At 43.1% G+C, this 13,220-nt stretch overlaps 1 protein-coding gene across 1 annotated transcript; it reads right to left on the bottom strand.

Moving 5' to 3' along the window:
• Positions 1 to 2,911: 2,911 nt before the first annotated feature.
• Positions 2,912 to 12,969, bottom strand: pigk (phosphatidylinositol glycan anchor biosynthesis, class K). Its single transcript, XM_046850736.1, has 11 exons — positions 12,833 to 12,969; positions 12,108 to 12,161; positions 11,910 to 12,001; positions 11,680 to 11,815; positions 11,271 to 11,382; positions 11,055 to 11,151; positions 9,803 to 9,920; positions 9,485 to 9,595; positions 8,410 to 8,585; positions 4,857 to 4,935; positions 2,912 to 3,492 (listed from the first exon to the last, which is right to left on the bottom strand). Exons 1-11 carry the CDS (start codon positions 12,914 to 12,916, stop codon positions 3,376 to 3,378), a joined length of 1,176 nt encoding a protein of 391 aa, XP_046706692.1. The 5' UTR covers positions 12,917 to 12,969; the 3' UTR covers positions 2,912 to 3,375.
• Between the last annotated feature and the right edge of the window lie 251 nt (positions 12,970 to 13,220).

Here is a 13,220-nt window from a genome sequence, read left to right as displayed (position 1 = left end):
AGCGTATCGATCCACTGAAAATAGCAGCTGCTTGTTTTCCCTCAGTGCTTATCTTCTACAGGTCACGATTAGCCTGGAGCGCTGCTGCTCACCTTTTCGGAGAACTCCTCACTTCCATGATTCTCCACTCAGCCTCTTCTCAGACAGTCTCCTGCTGTAGCTTCAGAACAAATGTCATCTCTGGAATCGTTCTGTATTTCTAACATTTTCAGCCTGACACCCGCAGTGCCTTCTTACCATTTCATTCCGCAGAACCCCCAGAGGTCCCTCTCTTCCTGACCCTTCTGCACAGACGTCTGTCTTCAGTTGCTTGAGACTTCATGAACTTCTGGAAACCTGAGGAACTGTCTGAGTGCTTGACTGTCTGAGTGCTTACATAAAAAACGCACTTGTTTAAGATGTTTATTTTTTTGGAAGATATTTCTTCTCAATATCTCTAACTATGAAAAACCACAGTTTAAACTTTTCCAAATGTAGACTCTCAACTTCGAGGACGTTTCCAACTGTAGACTCAACAAGAACTCTGGTTAAAAATCTTTCACCATAATCAGAGGAGAAACTAATGGCACCTTTATGGACTCTGCCACCAGACCTGTAGGAGTTCCCAACAAGACGTGAGTAGCTGTGGAACACCACGATCAGGACTGCAAGCATAATTTGAGAGACATTTAAGAGGTTTCTTCTTTTTGCCTGGACCCTGTTTCTGTTTGTTTCTCCACTGAGCCGAAAAAAGAGGGGAAAAAAAACACCTGGCACAAGAGGACAGCGAGGACACGTTTGGCGTTGAGGGATTTCCAGTGTTTAGCCGGAGGGTTTTAATGTCCTGCTGCTGTTCCGATCCATTTTTTTTCTCTCCTGCACGACAATCTCTGGCTGAGAGACCAGGTTACGGATGTCCTGCCAAGATAATGGAGATAGAAACGGTCCCAACACACACACGGCCAAACATAACAGCAGAACTATTAACTCAGGATGAAGTGCTCGGCCTCACATAAAAATCTTGTAATATAAGAATTACAGAGTGCTGTGTTCTTCAAGTTCATTTCTTCTGCACTTTCACAATTAAAGTTGTGGAACCAGGAGCTCCTGAGCAACTTTATAGAACAGCTCAACATCTAAAACATTACAGATCTAACAGCAACTTCTTCATGCCAGAGCCAATGATGGAGAAACAGTAGATGTAGAAGGTTATTTTGAGAAGTGATTAATAGGTTGTTTATCCTTAAAGTCCAATGACCGAAACTCTTCATGAGGTGGGATCCAAAATGGCGCTGGTACCTGTGTAGATGGACACAACTGTAGGTGGTGCGACCTCTGGATGGGCGGAGAAGCACAAGATGATACTGTGTGATACTTTTATACTAAATCCACTTTCCATCTGGTTTGATTCAGTTGAGTACAAACGTCTTACGTAGTAAAAAAAAAAAAAACTAAATCAAAACTTGATCCAGAAAAGTCCAGAATTTACCTCAGTATTCATGATTATGATGCAGCTGCTGACAAATTATTGACTATTCAAATCACTCCCCGGGTTGCCAGATTGTTCACGAGAAAAACATCTATCAGGAGATGGTTTAATTCAACAACACTTTTACCCTCGTCTACCCTCTGCTTCTTACTGAACATCTCATTCCTCATATAATCCCCATTTGCTCCCCTCCAGTCTTCTGGGAAGATGTTTTGTGAGACACCCAGACGCCCAGACTGCCTCTGAAAAGCTCAAATCCGACAGCAAAGAGCGTCTCCGATGCACAGCGGTGCACCGGCATGCATGAAAATCACAATCCACACCTCGCCTAAATGTCGCAATTAGCAGTTATCACCCCACGAGGCTGCTTTCCCCTTTTGTAATAATAATTAGAAGGAAGTGAATATCCGAAGTGAACGGCACGAGTTTCTCACCGAGCCACAGGCAAGAAAAAAATGCTTTCCAAATCCGTTCAATACATTCTTGTGGGTTTTTTTCTTTCCCTGACAAAAGAAGCAAGAAATGTCCTTGGGAACTTTATGGAAATGATAAATAGATAACGCTTCTCTTTACCAGGCAAGTTTGCTGGGGTTTTTGTATATTTTTTAAACATTATTTATATATAGATTTTTTGCTACATTAAAAAAAAAAGAAAAGAAGATAAACCAATAATACCAATCCTGCGTGTCTCTTTCTGACGCTCAGAATTTCTATTTAATGCGAATTATAAATCAAATCGCATGACCCCACAAGTCCATCGTTATGGTGCGATAGTGTAACATCCCTTCACCCGTCGACATAATAACCCTAATGGAGTACAGCGTTCAAAGCCCAAAAAATAAAAAAAAAGGCTGTGTGTGAAAGCTTTCAATTCAGCGTCCGATTTCATTACTGGGGTGAAATAATCATTTATGCAGGGCCTGAAAGCTTCGAGAACAAAAAGACCAAAAAAAAAAAAAAAAAAATCCACCTCATTTAACAAGCAAACAACAACAAAAAAATCTCTAATGGATTAAAAAAAAAAAAAAAAGCCATAATACATTCATAATACATCAGAGAGGTTTTTTGTTCTCGGTGCATTAGACTGACTTGAAGATGAGCGAAAAGGGGGAGGAAGGGCAGGGGATGAATAAATAAACAAACAAACCAACCAATAAATAAACCCTCTTTCATTTGCAAATGTGCAAAGGTTCCAGAAGAGAGTTATTTTTATCCCTGAAGTGATAATAAAATCCTAATTTGTGCAAAATGCAAAAATGCATATTTTTTCTAGTTGATTTGACTTTAATCCTTTTTATCTGTTTGTCATGTGACGGTGTGATGGTGTGTATTTATACGGAGCCCTGAAACTGGAGACTCCTTCCTTAAACAATTAAACAAATGCGTACAGCATAGACGAGTTTATATTGTTATTTATTAGATGGCAAAAAAAAATCCCTAATGAATTAATAAAAAAAAAAAAAAAAAAAAAAACATTTCATATTTACACACGTTCATCACCAACATTTTTGGTATCTTTGCATTTGCTTCTTTCCAGCTCCAAACCTGATGCCACTCCATCTATGATTTACATGTGAAATCCCCGTACCGGCAAATTCTGATCCTGCGGGGCGTGAATAAACCGTACCAATACCAACCGAACAATTAAGACGTGCTCAACTGGCCACTAGGGGTCGCTGGGACGCATGTAGCTACGTGAAAAGAAGCGAATTTCATACACCGAGATCGAAGGTGAGTTTTTTTTGCGAGCGCTGAACTCGAGTTTGTCCTCGGTCGACTGTACCTGAGGATTAAAGGTAAAAAAAAGGGAGCCGCTGTCCAACAAAAAAAGTGCTGAAATACAACCAGATTACAGCGTGGACCTGAAAGGAATAGACGCTCAGAGCTCAGGGACGTCTGAAAGAACATCAGAAGATGTGTTTGAGGTGTTTGATGCCGTAGGTTTTGAAGAAGACGAGCAGGATGAGCGTCCACAGGCCGAGGATGAAGCCATCCGGGGGATGCCAGTCCTTCTGCTTGGGTTTCTGTGTGGAGCGTTTAAAAATATAAATAAATAAATGTCGCCGTGACTATATATATATATATTTTTCACTTTTAAATCCCTTCCAAATTACGCATGCATCAGCAGGAGTGCATTTATATGCTAATGCGGCCGAGAGGTTTACTCTCGGAAAGAAAAGACGTACCACCGTGACTGCGCGATTACGTTCGAAGATGCCGCCGTCTACTTAAATACGCGTGCTGCGGAGGAGCGCTACAACTCTCTCTTATCTAATAAAGCAGCACGCAGCACGCAGCCTGCGGGGAAGGAAGACAAAGGGCCGTCTTTAGAGGAAGTTACGGCGCGCGCGAGAGAGAGGGCTGGGTGCGCCGAGCACGGAGGAGCGCCCATTCGCTTATTATCATCAGAAAACTAACGTCTGCGTGGCATTCGGAGGAGATTCTAAAGCAGAAATAAAGTCCTTCGTGCGGCCAAGCGCCATTAGCTGGCGACGCGGGCCGCTAGAACTGTTTCACTGTTTGTTTGTTTTTCCCATAAATTTCATTAAAAATAATGAACTACAAAATCGTAATTGAATTAGGCCAGGGGTGCCAAAACTTTCCGCTCGCTTTCAGGAGCTATTTAATGAATCGAACAAAGATTCCTTCATTTTGTGAAATGATTCTGATCGTTCCATCAGTAGAATCAACCAATTTTTGGTTAAAAATAACAAAAACTAACTCTAAACCCAACCCTGATCCAAGACAGAGCCTAATAAATGTACTTCCTCCTTTCATAAAAACAGTAGTCACGCTCGGGGCGATTTTATATATATATATAAATGCGTGGCGGATCTTGTGAGCGCGATGTGATCAGCGTTAGCCGGGAGGGCGGGTAAGATAAGCTCCTCTCCCACCGAGACGGGCGTGTCGGCGCAAAACGCCAAAGGAACGACTGTGTGCTTCATCGCCATCTTTCCATTATCAGCTAATCGCCAAGCTTCCTAGCGCTCTCCGCCGCCATACAGCAGCTCTCAGGCCATTTCTTATCTTTTTCTTTATACAAATCTTTTTTTTTTATATAAAAGTGTTCCTACTGAGCACAAAGCAGGCGTTATGGTCAGAAATTGCACTCATGAGGAACAGATTACAGTTTTCCATTCTGAATTTCTAACCAGGAACCGATCCCGAAACAATTTTGGCGGTGGAATGTTTCCGCGCAAACCGATTAAATCCAAGATTACGAGATTGAAGTCGCGGCATTACGAGAGGAAAAAGTCACCACGTGAAGGCGCTCACACTGAAGACACCTTCCTGAAACGTCGTCTCCCGCCAGACCTCGCTGTAGCCTCTATGACTAGGACATGGGAATGACGTTAAAAATCATTATGTAGTATTTAAGACGTACCTGATGAATGATCTCAGACACTGGTAACTGATCGACGTACGAAAGCACCTCGCTCGTCTCGTTTTTCTGAGCTCCAGGCCTGGAGAAAATAATAATAATTTAAAAAATCGTTACTGTTTGTGCAACACACATACAACAATTAATGCAGTTTAATCATATAAATGAATTTAATCATCATATTCTTACAATAATAAAAAAGATTGATGGCTTAAAGTGCACAATATTTCCAAACTGGCATCCTGGAAGTAAAAGGGAATTTCATTTGGGATGAAATGTCCAATGTGGGTGGGGCCGTGTGGAGTAAGGTGGGGCCATACAGAGTGGGGCTGGGTGGGGTAGGGCAGAGACATTAGGAGATGGGTGGGGTCATGTGGAGTAAGGCAGGGCCATACAGAGTGGGGCTGGGTGGGGTAGGGCAGAGACATTAGGAGATTGGTGGGGCCATGTGGAGTAAGGCGGGGCCATACGGAGTGGGGCTGGGTGGGGTAGGGCACAGCCATTAGGAGATGGGTGGGGCCATGAGGAGTAGGGAGGGGCGATGATGTGTGTCAAGATTTTGCGCATGGATTATATTCGATTATAAGAAGTGGTCACACGTGAGACTCCCATTTTCAGTCTCGTAGCACGTCGTGATCCATTATAACGTCTCCAAATGTCGCATGAAGCCGCTGATTGCTTTTCCCCTGATTTCTGATTAGTTCTTTTTCACCCGGTAAGAAATTTCAGTATACTATTGATATATTCATGCAGAAACATTTGCTTGCATTTCCTATTCCCTTTTTTCCCCCTTCCTGTGGACCTGTAGTTGTACGAGCTTGGCCCTCGACGCGTGCTGGCTAAGCTCTTCCAGGATGCCTATGGGTCGATCGAGGGCACTTGGAGATCAGGAAGCCGGGCCAAAACGCTGCTCCTTTCACGAAATGTAATTTGGGACGAGGCCGCGGATAGCAGACGCGAGCGAAGGATATCGACGCGGAGCAGACGAGCGAAACAAAGGACTCGAGTAATGAATGAGAGCTGATCGATACGAAAGACTGTTCTACAACCACAAACGCTTTCGGACAATAGTTTGTGGACACCTGAGCATAAGAGGTCAGAAGGCACTTATTTATGTAAATTGATGATTTACTGTCAGAAATTGTTGCATCGCGCCAAATCGAATTGGTGAATCGTATCGTATCGCATCGGTAGCTGCTTCGTGGCATTTCGTTAAACACTGGACAGGAAGGATAAAGCGGATGAAAGAGTCTATTACGGCGGCACAATCCTCTTAATGGAGAACATGGCAAGGCTGGGAGGCAGCGGAGATAGGGAGGAACGAGGGATGAGGTGGATGTATGTGCTGCATCCTCATTTCTAGATTACAGGCCCGTTTTGACCTAGTGGTCAAAAGTATGAACTGCAACAAATGAAAAAAAAATCACGCTGCCCCATGTTCACTATTCAGTACAGCATGTTAACCAGACAGTTAATGACTGGGTTGCCAGATTGGGCAATTATGTCGATAATGTTCTTAATTTTCAGACAACACTATCCATGTAAATGTCATCCACACTACGTGGGACAAATTTATCCTGCGTTTTCTCGCAGCACGTTGTCCTCAGGCTGGGGCAGAATGGAGAATCTCGTCCAAGCCCCCCGAAATCGCACTGTGGCCCAATCGAAGACGCTTTCCAAGCGATTAGGAAACGAGGAACGGTTCGTCTTGATCGGCATGTGCCCCGCGGGCGCTCGCTCCTCCCTCCATTCCTCGTCCATTACCGCCCCGCTGATTAGTTCGAACGCAGGCGTGATTTCCCCTCCGAAGCCTCGAATTAAAACTGTGATAATGAAGCGCCTCTCTCATTAATTGGAAAAGCTGTCGCTTGGAGCTGCTTGTGCTAATGGAGGCGGCTGTTAGTCCTATATTCCCCCCCACCCTCTCTCGCTCTTCCCTCGAGGGGAGGGGACTATGTCTCGCTCGCTTCATGCGAATGTTTACGCTGCATTATTATTTCATCAAAAAATGACCAAAAAAAACCAGACCGAAAACAAGCAAACACTGTAAACTGGAATGAGAAGTTACGATGCTCCTCTGATCCTGTAAAGGAAAAAAAAAATCTCCTTCCAGCCAATCGGAATCGAGAGAATTCAGTTAAAACGTCCCGTTCGAAACGACGCTTAACAGCAATGAAGCTTTTCTCGAACAGCATCCGAGTTTGAATCATTGAATGTGGTTTCTTCTCAAATGTTGAAGAGATCTTAACGGGCCTAAGACAGACATATGGAGACGGGAAGAGGAAATCCATGATGCACTACTGCCACCTTGTGGTCTCCTTGATAGACACCTGAACGACGATGAGTCAGTTATTAGTGAAGGTGCCTCATTCTACTCCTATATTCATATAAACGTTTACTTCATCATGGACAATAGTAGATACATTCAACATTTAAACCCCATCTTGCTCTTATAATAAGCGCCACTCTTCTGGAAAGATGTTCTACTAGATGTCATTCAACCACAAGAGCGATAGTAAAGTCAGGGTGAACGATTCATCTCAAAAGTGTTCAATAGGGTTGAAGATCTATAGCAGGAGATTTTAAACTCAAACCCGTGGAAACCATATCTTCATGCTTCCAGCTCCAACACATGGAACCCAGATCTTCATCCTGGGTCTCCTCGCTCAAGTGAAGGGAAAATTCATGCTCCACAAAAGTCTCCATACTTTTTCAGCTTAATGGTGATGTGGAGATGATTTTCAAGTATCTGAGGAAGGAGATTCCAGCATCAGCGCTTTGGAACAATCGAAAATGACTCTGTACCTACTTTGACACCTTCAAGACGCCCCAGTTTGGTACGTTTTATGGCTTCCCGTTAACAGCAACCACAGCATCCCTGATGCTTTTCAGCTCACCACAGCTGTCCTGAGTAAAGGTCTTCACATTACAGATGTAGGTTAAAGAACGAGTGTGTGTCTGTAATATAAACATGTTGGCGTGTGACCGAGGCTTGACGTGAGCGAGTCTGTGACTGCTGATGGAGCAGATAGACGCTAATGGACTCGGAAAGCGGGAGGAAAACGAGTAACGAGGCCTCCTAATTTCATTCTGTGCCGCCGGCGCCATGGCGACAGATGTGCAGCAGGGGATTAAAATGGCATTTGTAGAGCGGATGTCGCAAATTGGGCTTTTATTCGATTCCAGGCCAACGCTGATGGCAAAGAAAACACACGTGTGTGTGTGTGTGTGTGTGTGAGAGAGTGTGTTCTTTGGCACTCTGTTCGCTCTGAATCCCATCATCGCATTATACAGAGTGGGAAGCGATTGAGTTTTTTTCCTCCCAAAGAGGTCGAGGGCCAAAAGTTTTGGCACCTCTGATTGAACAGGTCAGTAGTTTGCCTGTTTAACTCTTTGTTTTATTTCTCTTTGGATCTCTTTCTTTCCATCTCTCCCTCTTCTTATCTCTTTCACCAACTGGATGTCTGTTTGTCCCCCCCGTCTCTCTCTCTCTATCTTTTACAATTATTGTATATAACAACACGCCAAGATGAACGTCAAAGTAAACGTCGCTCACGTGGCCGTGGATGTTTCCCAGACGGGGGCGCTCAGCTCCACCAGCTCGCGTGTCAGCTCCACTTTGCGCACGCTGCCGAAGAAGTCGGTGATCAGGACGCTGCCGGGGTCTCGCTGGAACAGGTCGGTACGGTGGCCCGGAGTCGACACACACTGGCTTTGGGGACACACCTTAAACTAAAGATCAAAAAAAGAAAAAAACAAACAAAAACAAAAAGAGTGTCATTATTTGAGTTAACAAAATGACCCACACTACCAAATAAAAGGTGGGGCTAAAAACTAAAAGGCAGATAGAAACCAGTAGACCCCAGGCACGTTGAGTGGTGGGTAACCTGCTGAGGCAGAGAAAAGGTCGACCTCCTGCGCGTTTCAAAGTGTTTGACCTACACGGGGACTCGGCAGTCCGTTTAATGTGGCCACGTTTTTCATCTTGCCACCGTTTCATCTTACAGCACACGACTGAAATGACGCGAACTTCAGCACCGTGAATGTCGGAACAAAACTAAAAGCAAAAATTGCCATAATTACAGCTGGCAGACTTTGACGTGACACTGTTTATACACCCTCAATATCATTTCTCGTTATATAACGTGTCTGAATGACCAACCATCACCTTAATTATGACCTCATTTCACGTTAATTATAACTTGATTAAGCCTTAATTATAAATGTACTTCACCGTAATTATGACTTTCTAACGACTTTATTTCACCGCAATTCCCGAATTTTTAATGACTATATTTCACTGTAATTACGACTCCATTTCGGCACATTTACGAATTTAGAACTAATTCGCTTCACCGTAATTACAACTTTATAACAACTTCATTTTACTACAATTATCACTTTATAACGAATTTTTTTTCACTGCAATTTGCGACTTTATTATGACTCCATTTCACCACAATTACAAAAATATAAAAAAAATTATTTACCACAATTATAACTTCATTTCACCGCAATTACGATTTCAGGGTGAATTACAGCGATTACTTGTGATAAAAGTTACAGTTGTTTTGCTTAAATGGACAGAACAAATGTCACCACCAGCTCAAATCAAACACACACACACTGACCAGATCATTCATATTGGCCTGACTGGCAGGATGGACTTCTTCCAGGAACTCCAGCAGGTAGAAGGTGTACCTGTCCATCAGATGGACTCCGATAGCGAGGTCCGGCTGGTGCTGCACGTCACACAGACAAACACAAACCATCAAAACTCATTTAAAAATTTTTCCCACCACATTTCCCACCTCTCAAAAGTTTTTGCCCCCTCCCCACCTTAAACTCAAAACAAGTTGTTACACAGTCATACGTCATTTATTACAAATTAGGAATAAAAAAATGTTTATTTTCTTGGGTCAAATCCAAAAAAAACGCTTAGAGCTTACTGAAAGCGAGTCCTCTCCGACTTGGCTGCTGGCCAGAGCCATGATGTTGGGCGAGTAGAACCTCTCGTACATGGACGCCCCCTGGCAGGTGTCGATTATAAACAGCAGCTCGTTATACCTGATGGGGAAAAAAAAAAGTGATCGTTCAGGAGTCGTCATTTGTTCGTACAAAAGGATCGACTTCCTGCTCAATTATCCCATCAGCAGGCACTCTAACGCGCGGCCTTAACGGCAGCTGGGAACGTTTCAGCCTCCCGCTCCCGTCACATTGACCTCCCGCTCGGTTCCACGTCGCGGGCCCACAAAACGCGCCATTAACGGATTAGCGGGATTGACGTTAAAGCCGGTTAATACGCCTGGATCTTTGTTGAGGTCGAATCCGGATGTGCATCGACGCGTGATTTAGGTCGATCTCTATCCCGGGAAGTTACGTCCTTAATTACACTATATGCAGAAAAGCATGTGGACACCTGACAGTGCTTTCTGAACATCCCATTCCAATCCTTATTTCTTCTTATAATAACCTCCAGTCTTTTAATAGAATCGGGTCATCTGACTTTTCCAGCCTTTGGAAGCGGTAGCATGAAATTTTCCCCTGAACTTGGAGACCCAAACCTGTTCCAGCATGACAGTGCTCCATGAACATCTGCTTTCCATGGGTTGGAATGAAAGATCTCCTGCTTTCACATAAATGCTCCACACTGACTGCACCCCCAGGCCTCCTCACCTCACCTCCATCAGTACCTGACTTTACTTAAACCCTCACGGCTGAATGAATCTCCACAAAATCTAGCGGAACATCTTCAGAGAAGAGTGGAGCTTAATATGAGAACAAATGCAGACTACATGAGGAATGAGATGCATAGACAGATAGACAAGTATATATATATATATATATATAGAGAGAGAGAGAGAGAGAGAGAGAGAGAGAGAGAGAGAGAGAGAGAGAGAGAAAGAGATTGATGGATAAATAGATATAGATCATTAACAGATAGATGAATAGACAGACAAACAGATTCAGAGTAATAGAGATTAATAAACAGATAGATAGATAGATAGATAGATAGATAGATAGATAGATAGATAGATAGATAGATAGATAGAATATTTCTTCAGCAGCACACACACACACACACACACACACACACACACACTCACTCACACTCACACACACACACATTATTATAGAAACACATCATAGTGTATAATTTCAGCACCACAATCAGCGCCCAAAAGTTTCACATGTTTCTACCTCCGTTTCTGCCACATCTGCTCGAACGCATCGGCCAGCTCCACGTTGCTGATCTCCTCCGAGTCCTGGAACTTCAGGAAGCCGTTCCCGCCATGACCTGTCCCAAACACACAGTTACCAAGCGTCAAGAAACTGAACACACTTACAGTCCTGCGGTGGCCATTTTTATCCAGGTGCAAACTAAAATAAATAAATAAATAAATAAAGTGTTGTTACCCGTCAGGTAGATGAGGATGTTGCTGCGGTCGTCACTGAGTAAGCGTTTGGAGCGAGGTGAACTCGCCGGGAGCCGCCCTGTCAGCACTCTCAGAAAATTCTCCACTGTCACCTGACCAAGCCCATAACACATCCAGAAATAGATAGATAGATAGATAGATAGATAGATAGATAGATAGTTAGATAGATAGATAGATAGATAGATAAGATTCAATTAATTTTCTTTTGTTTTCTTTATTTATATTTATGTTGTTGTAAAACCAGTGTACAAACAAATAAGTCCCTGATGTCACTTATGTTACAGCAGCTGTACACTTCAAGTTAATATATATAAAAAAAAATAATAATAATAAAAAAAAATAATGTAAACAAACAAATCCTGCTGGATGGTTCGACAAGCCCCGCCCACCTCGTATCCGCGGTAATCGACCTCTACGTCGTCTCCGTACACATTCAGCTCCATGTTCTTGTGGCTGAAGACGGTGGCAGGTTTGGGGTTCCTGTGGTTGCAGGCCATGTCATCGGCTAACATCAGGACGATGTGACTGACGGAGGACAGAGAAGGAGGACGAGATGAGCGGAGGAGGGGGGTGGGTGGATGTAAGACGTGGAGGTCTTTGTCGTCATGGTGATACGAACCTGTCTGGGATGCCCAGTCTCTTCACACTGCGGTACACGGACAGTACGTTGGCAACGTGCCGATAGTTGAACCAAAATCTTGAGGTGCAGACCTGCGCACAAGCATTACATCACACATCAGATCAAATGAGGAGGAGGATGAGGAGGAGGAGGATGAGAAGGAGGAGGATGAGGAGGAGAAATCAGGCTGACACTCACCAGCACTGCCCAGTTGTTGGTGTGGCCGCTGCTGAAGAACTGCGTGGCTTTGGTCTGAAACACGGGTGAATAACGAGATGGTGAAGAAGTTCATGTGTAGAAAAATCAGTTCTGAATGAAACTCGTTCTTACTCTATAAAGACCAATTGGTCATGTGACATGACTGGTTGCTATGGAAACATTTCTGTCAAATTCCTGATTGGGCAGGATGTTGATTAACATCCTGTACAGGGAGTTTTATAGAAGATGTTCGATATAATACGAGAGAGAGTGAGAGAGAGAGAGAGAGAGAGAGAGAGAGAGAGAGAGAGAGAGAAAGAGAGATCTAGATGGATGGATAAACAAGAGAAATATAAACAAACAAACAGACAGACAAGCAGATAGATAGATAGATAGATAGATAGATAGATAGATAGATAGATAGATAGATAGATAGATAGAATCCGGCTTTCTGTGTTTGAAAATGTAATACAAAATATTATTTTGCGCTAATGACCCTATTTTATAAGAAACGCATTGAAGCCCAAACTCTTCCCAATTCGATAAATAGTGCACTAGATTGATGCGCACGAGACGCCCTTTTCTTCACTACATAGTGCACCTACGCAGGGAACACACCGCGATTCGGAACGGGCCCAGGGTTGCTATGAATGGGGTAGACTGTCAAAGCGACACTAGAGAATCATTTCGATTTTAAAGAAAGAAATGAAAATAATAAGATTTACCTCAAAACTGTTGCTGTGCGCGACTGGAAAGACCACCAAACAGTTTATTAAAGCGTACAGTGTTATAAATAGAAAAGTTCCCATTTCGGCTAGCAGCTATTGAGAGCTCTGACAGCGTCTCCTCCCAAACCCGGAAGTAGCGCATCGATCACGGATTTATAAAAGACACGGCTTTAAGTTAAAAGTTAAAGAAATAATAAAAAAAAAAATTATAAAGTGCGTGCACTAAAAAAAACTCCACTAATTTTCATAAACTTTAATATTCACATATTTATAAAAAATAAAATTCCTGAGCGTTTTAATTGATGTTTGAGGTGATATTTTATTCATATTAAACACAATTGACAGAACTGCAAATGTCTAATGGTAATAACAAAAATAATTGTTA

Source organism: Silurus meridionalis, chromosome 6 (genome assembly GCF_014805685.1).
Source record: "Silurus meridionalis isolate SWU-2019-XX chromosome 6, ASM1480568v1, whole genome shotgun sequence".
NCBI classification, from domain to species: Eukaryota; Metazoa; Chordata; class Actinopteri; order Siluriformes; family Siluridae; genus Silurus; species Silurus meridionalis.
The sequence above is the reverse complement of the archived record's forward strand: the minus strand, read 5'-3'. Positions and strand labels throughout refer to the sequence as shown.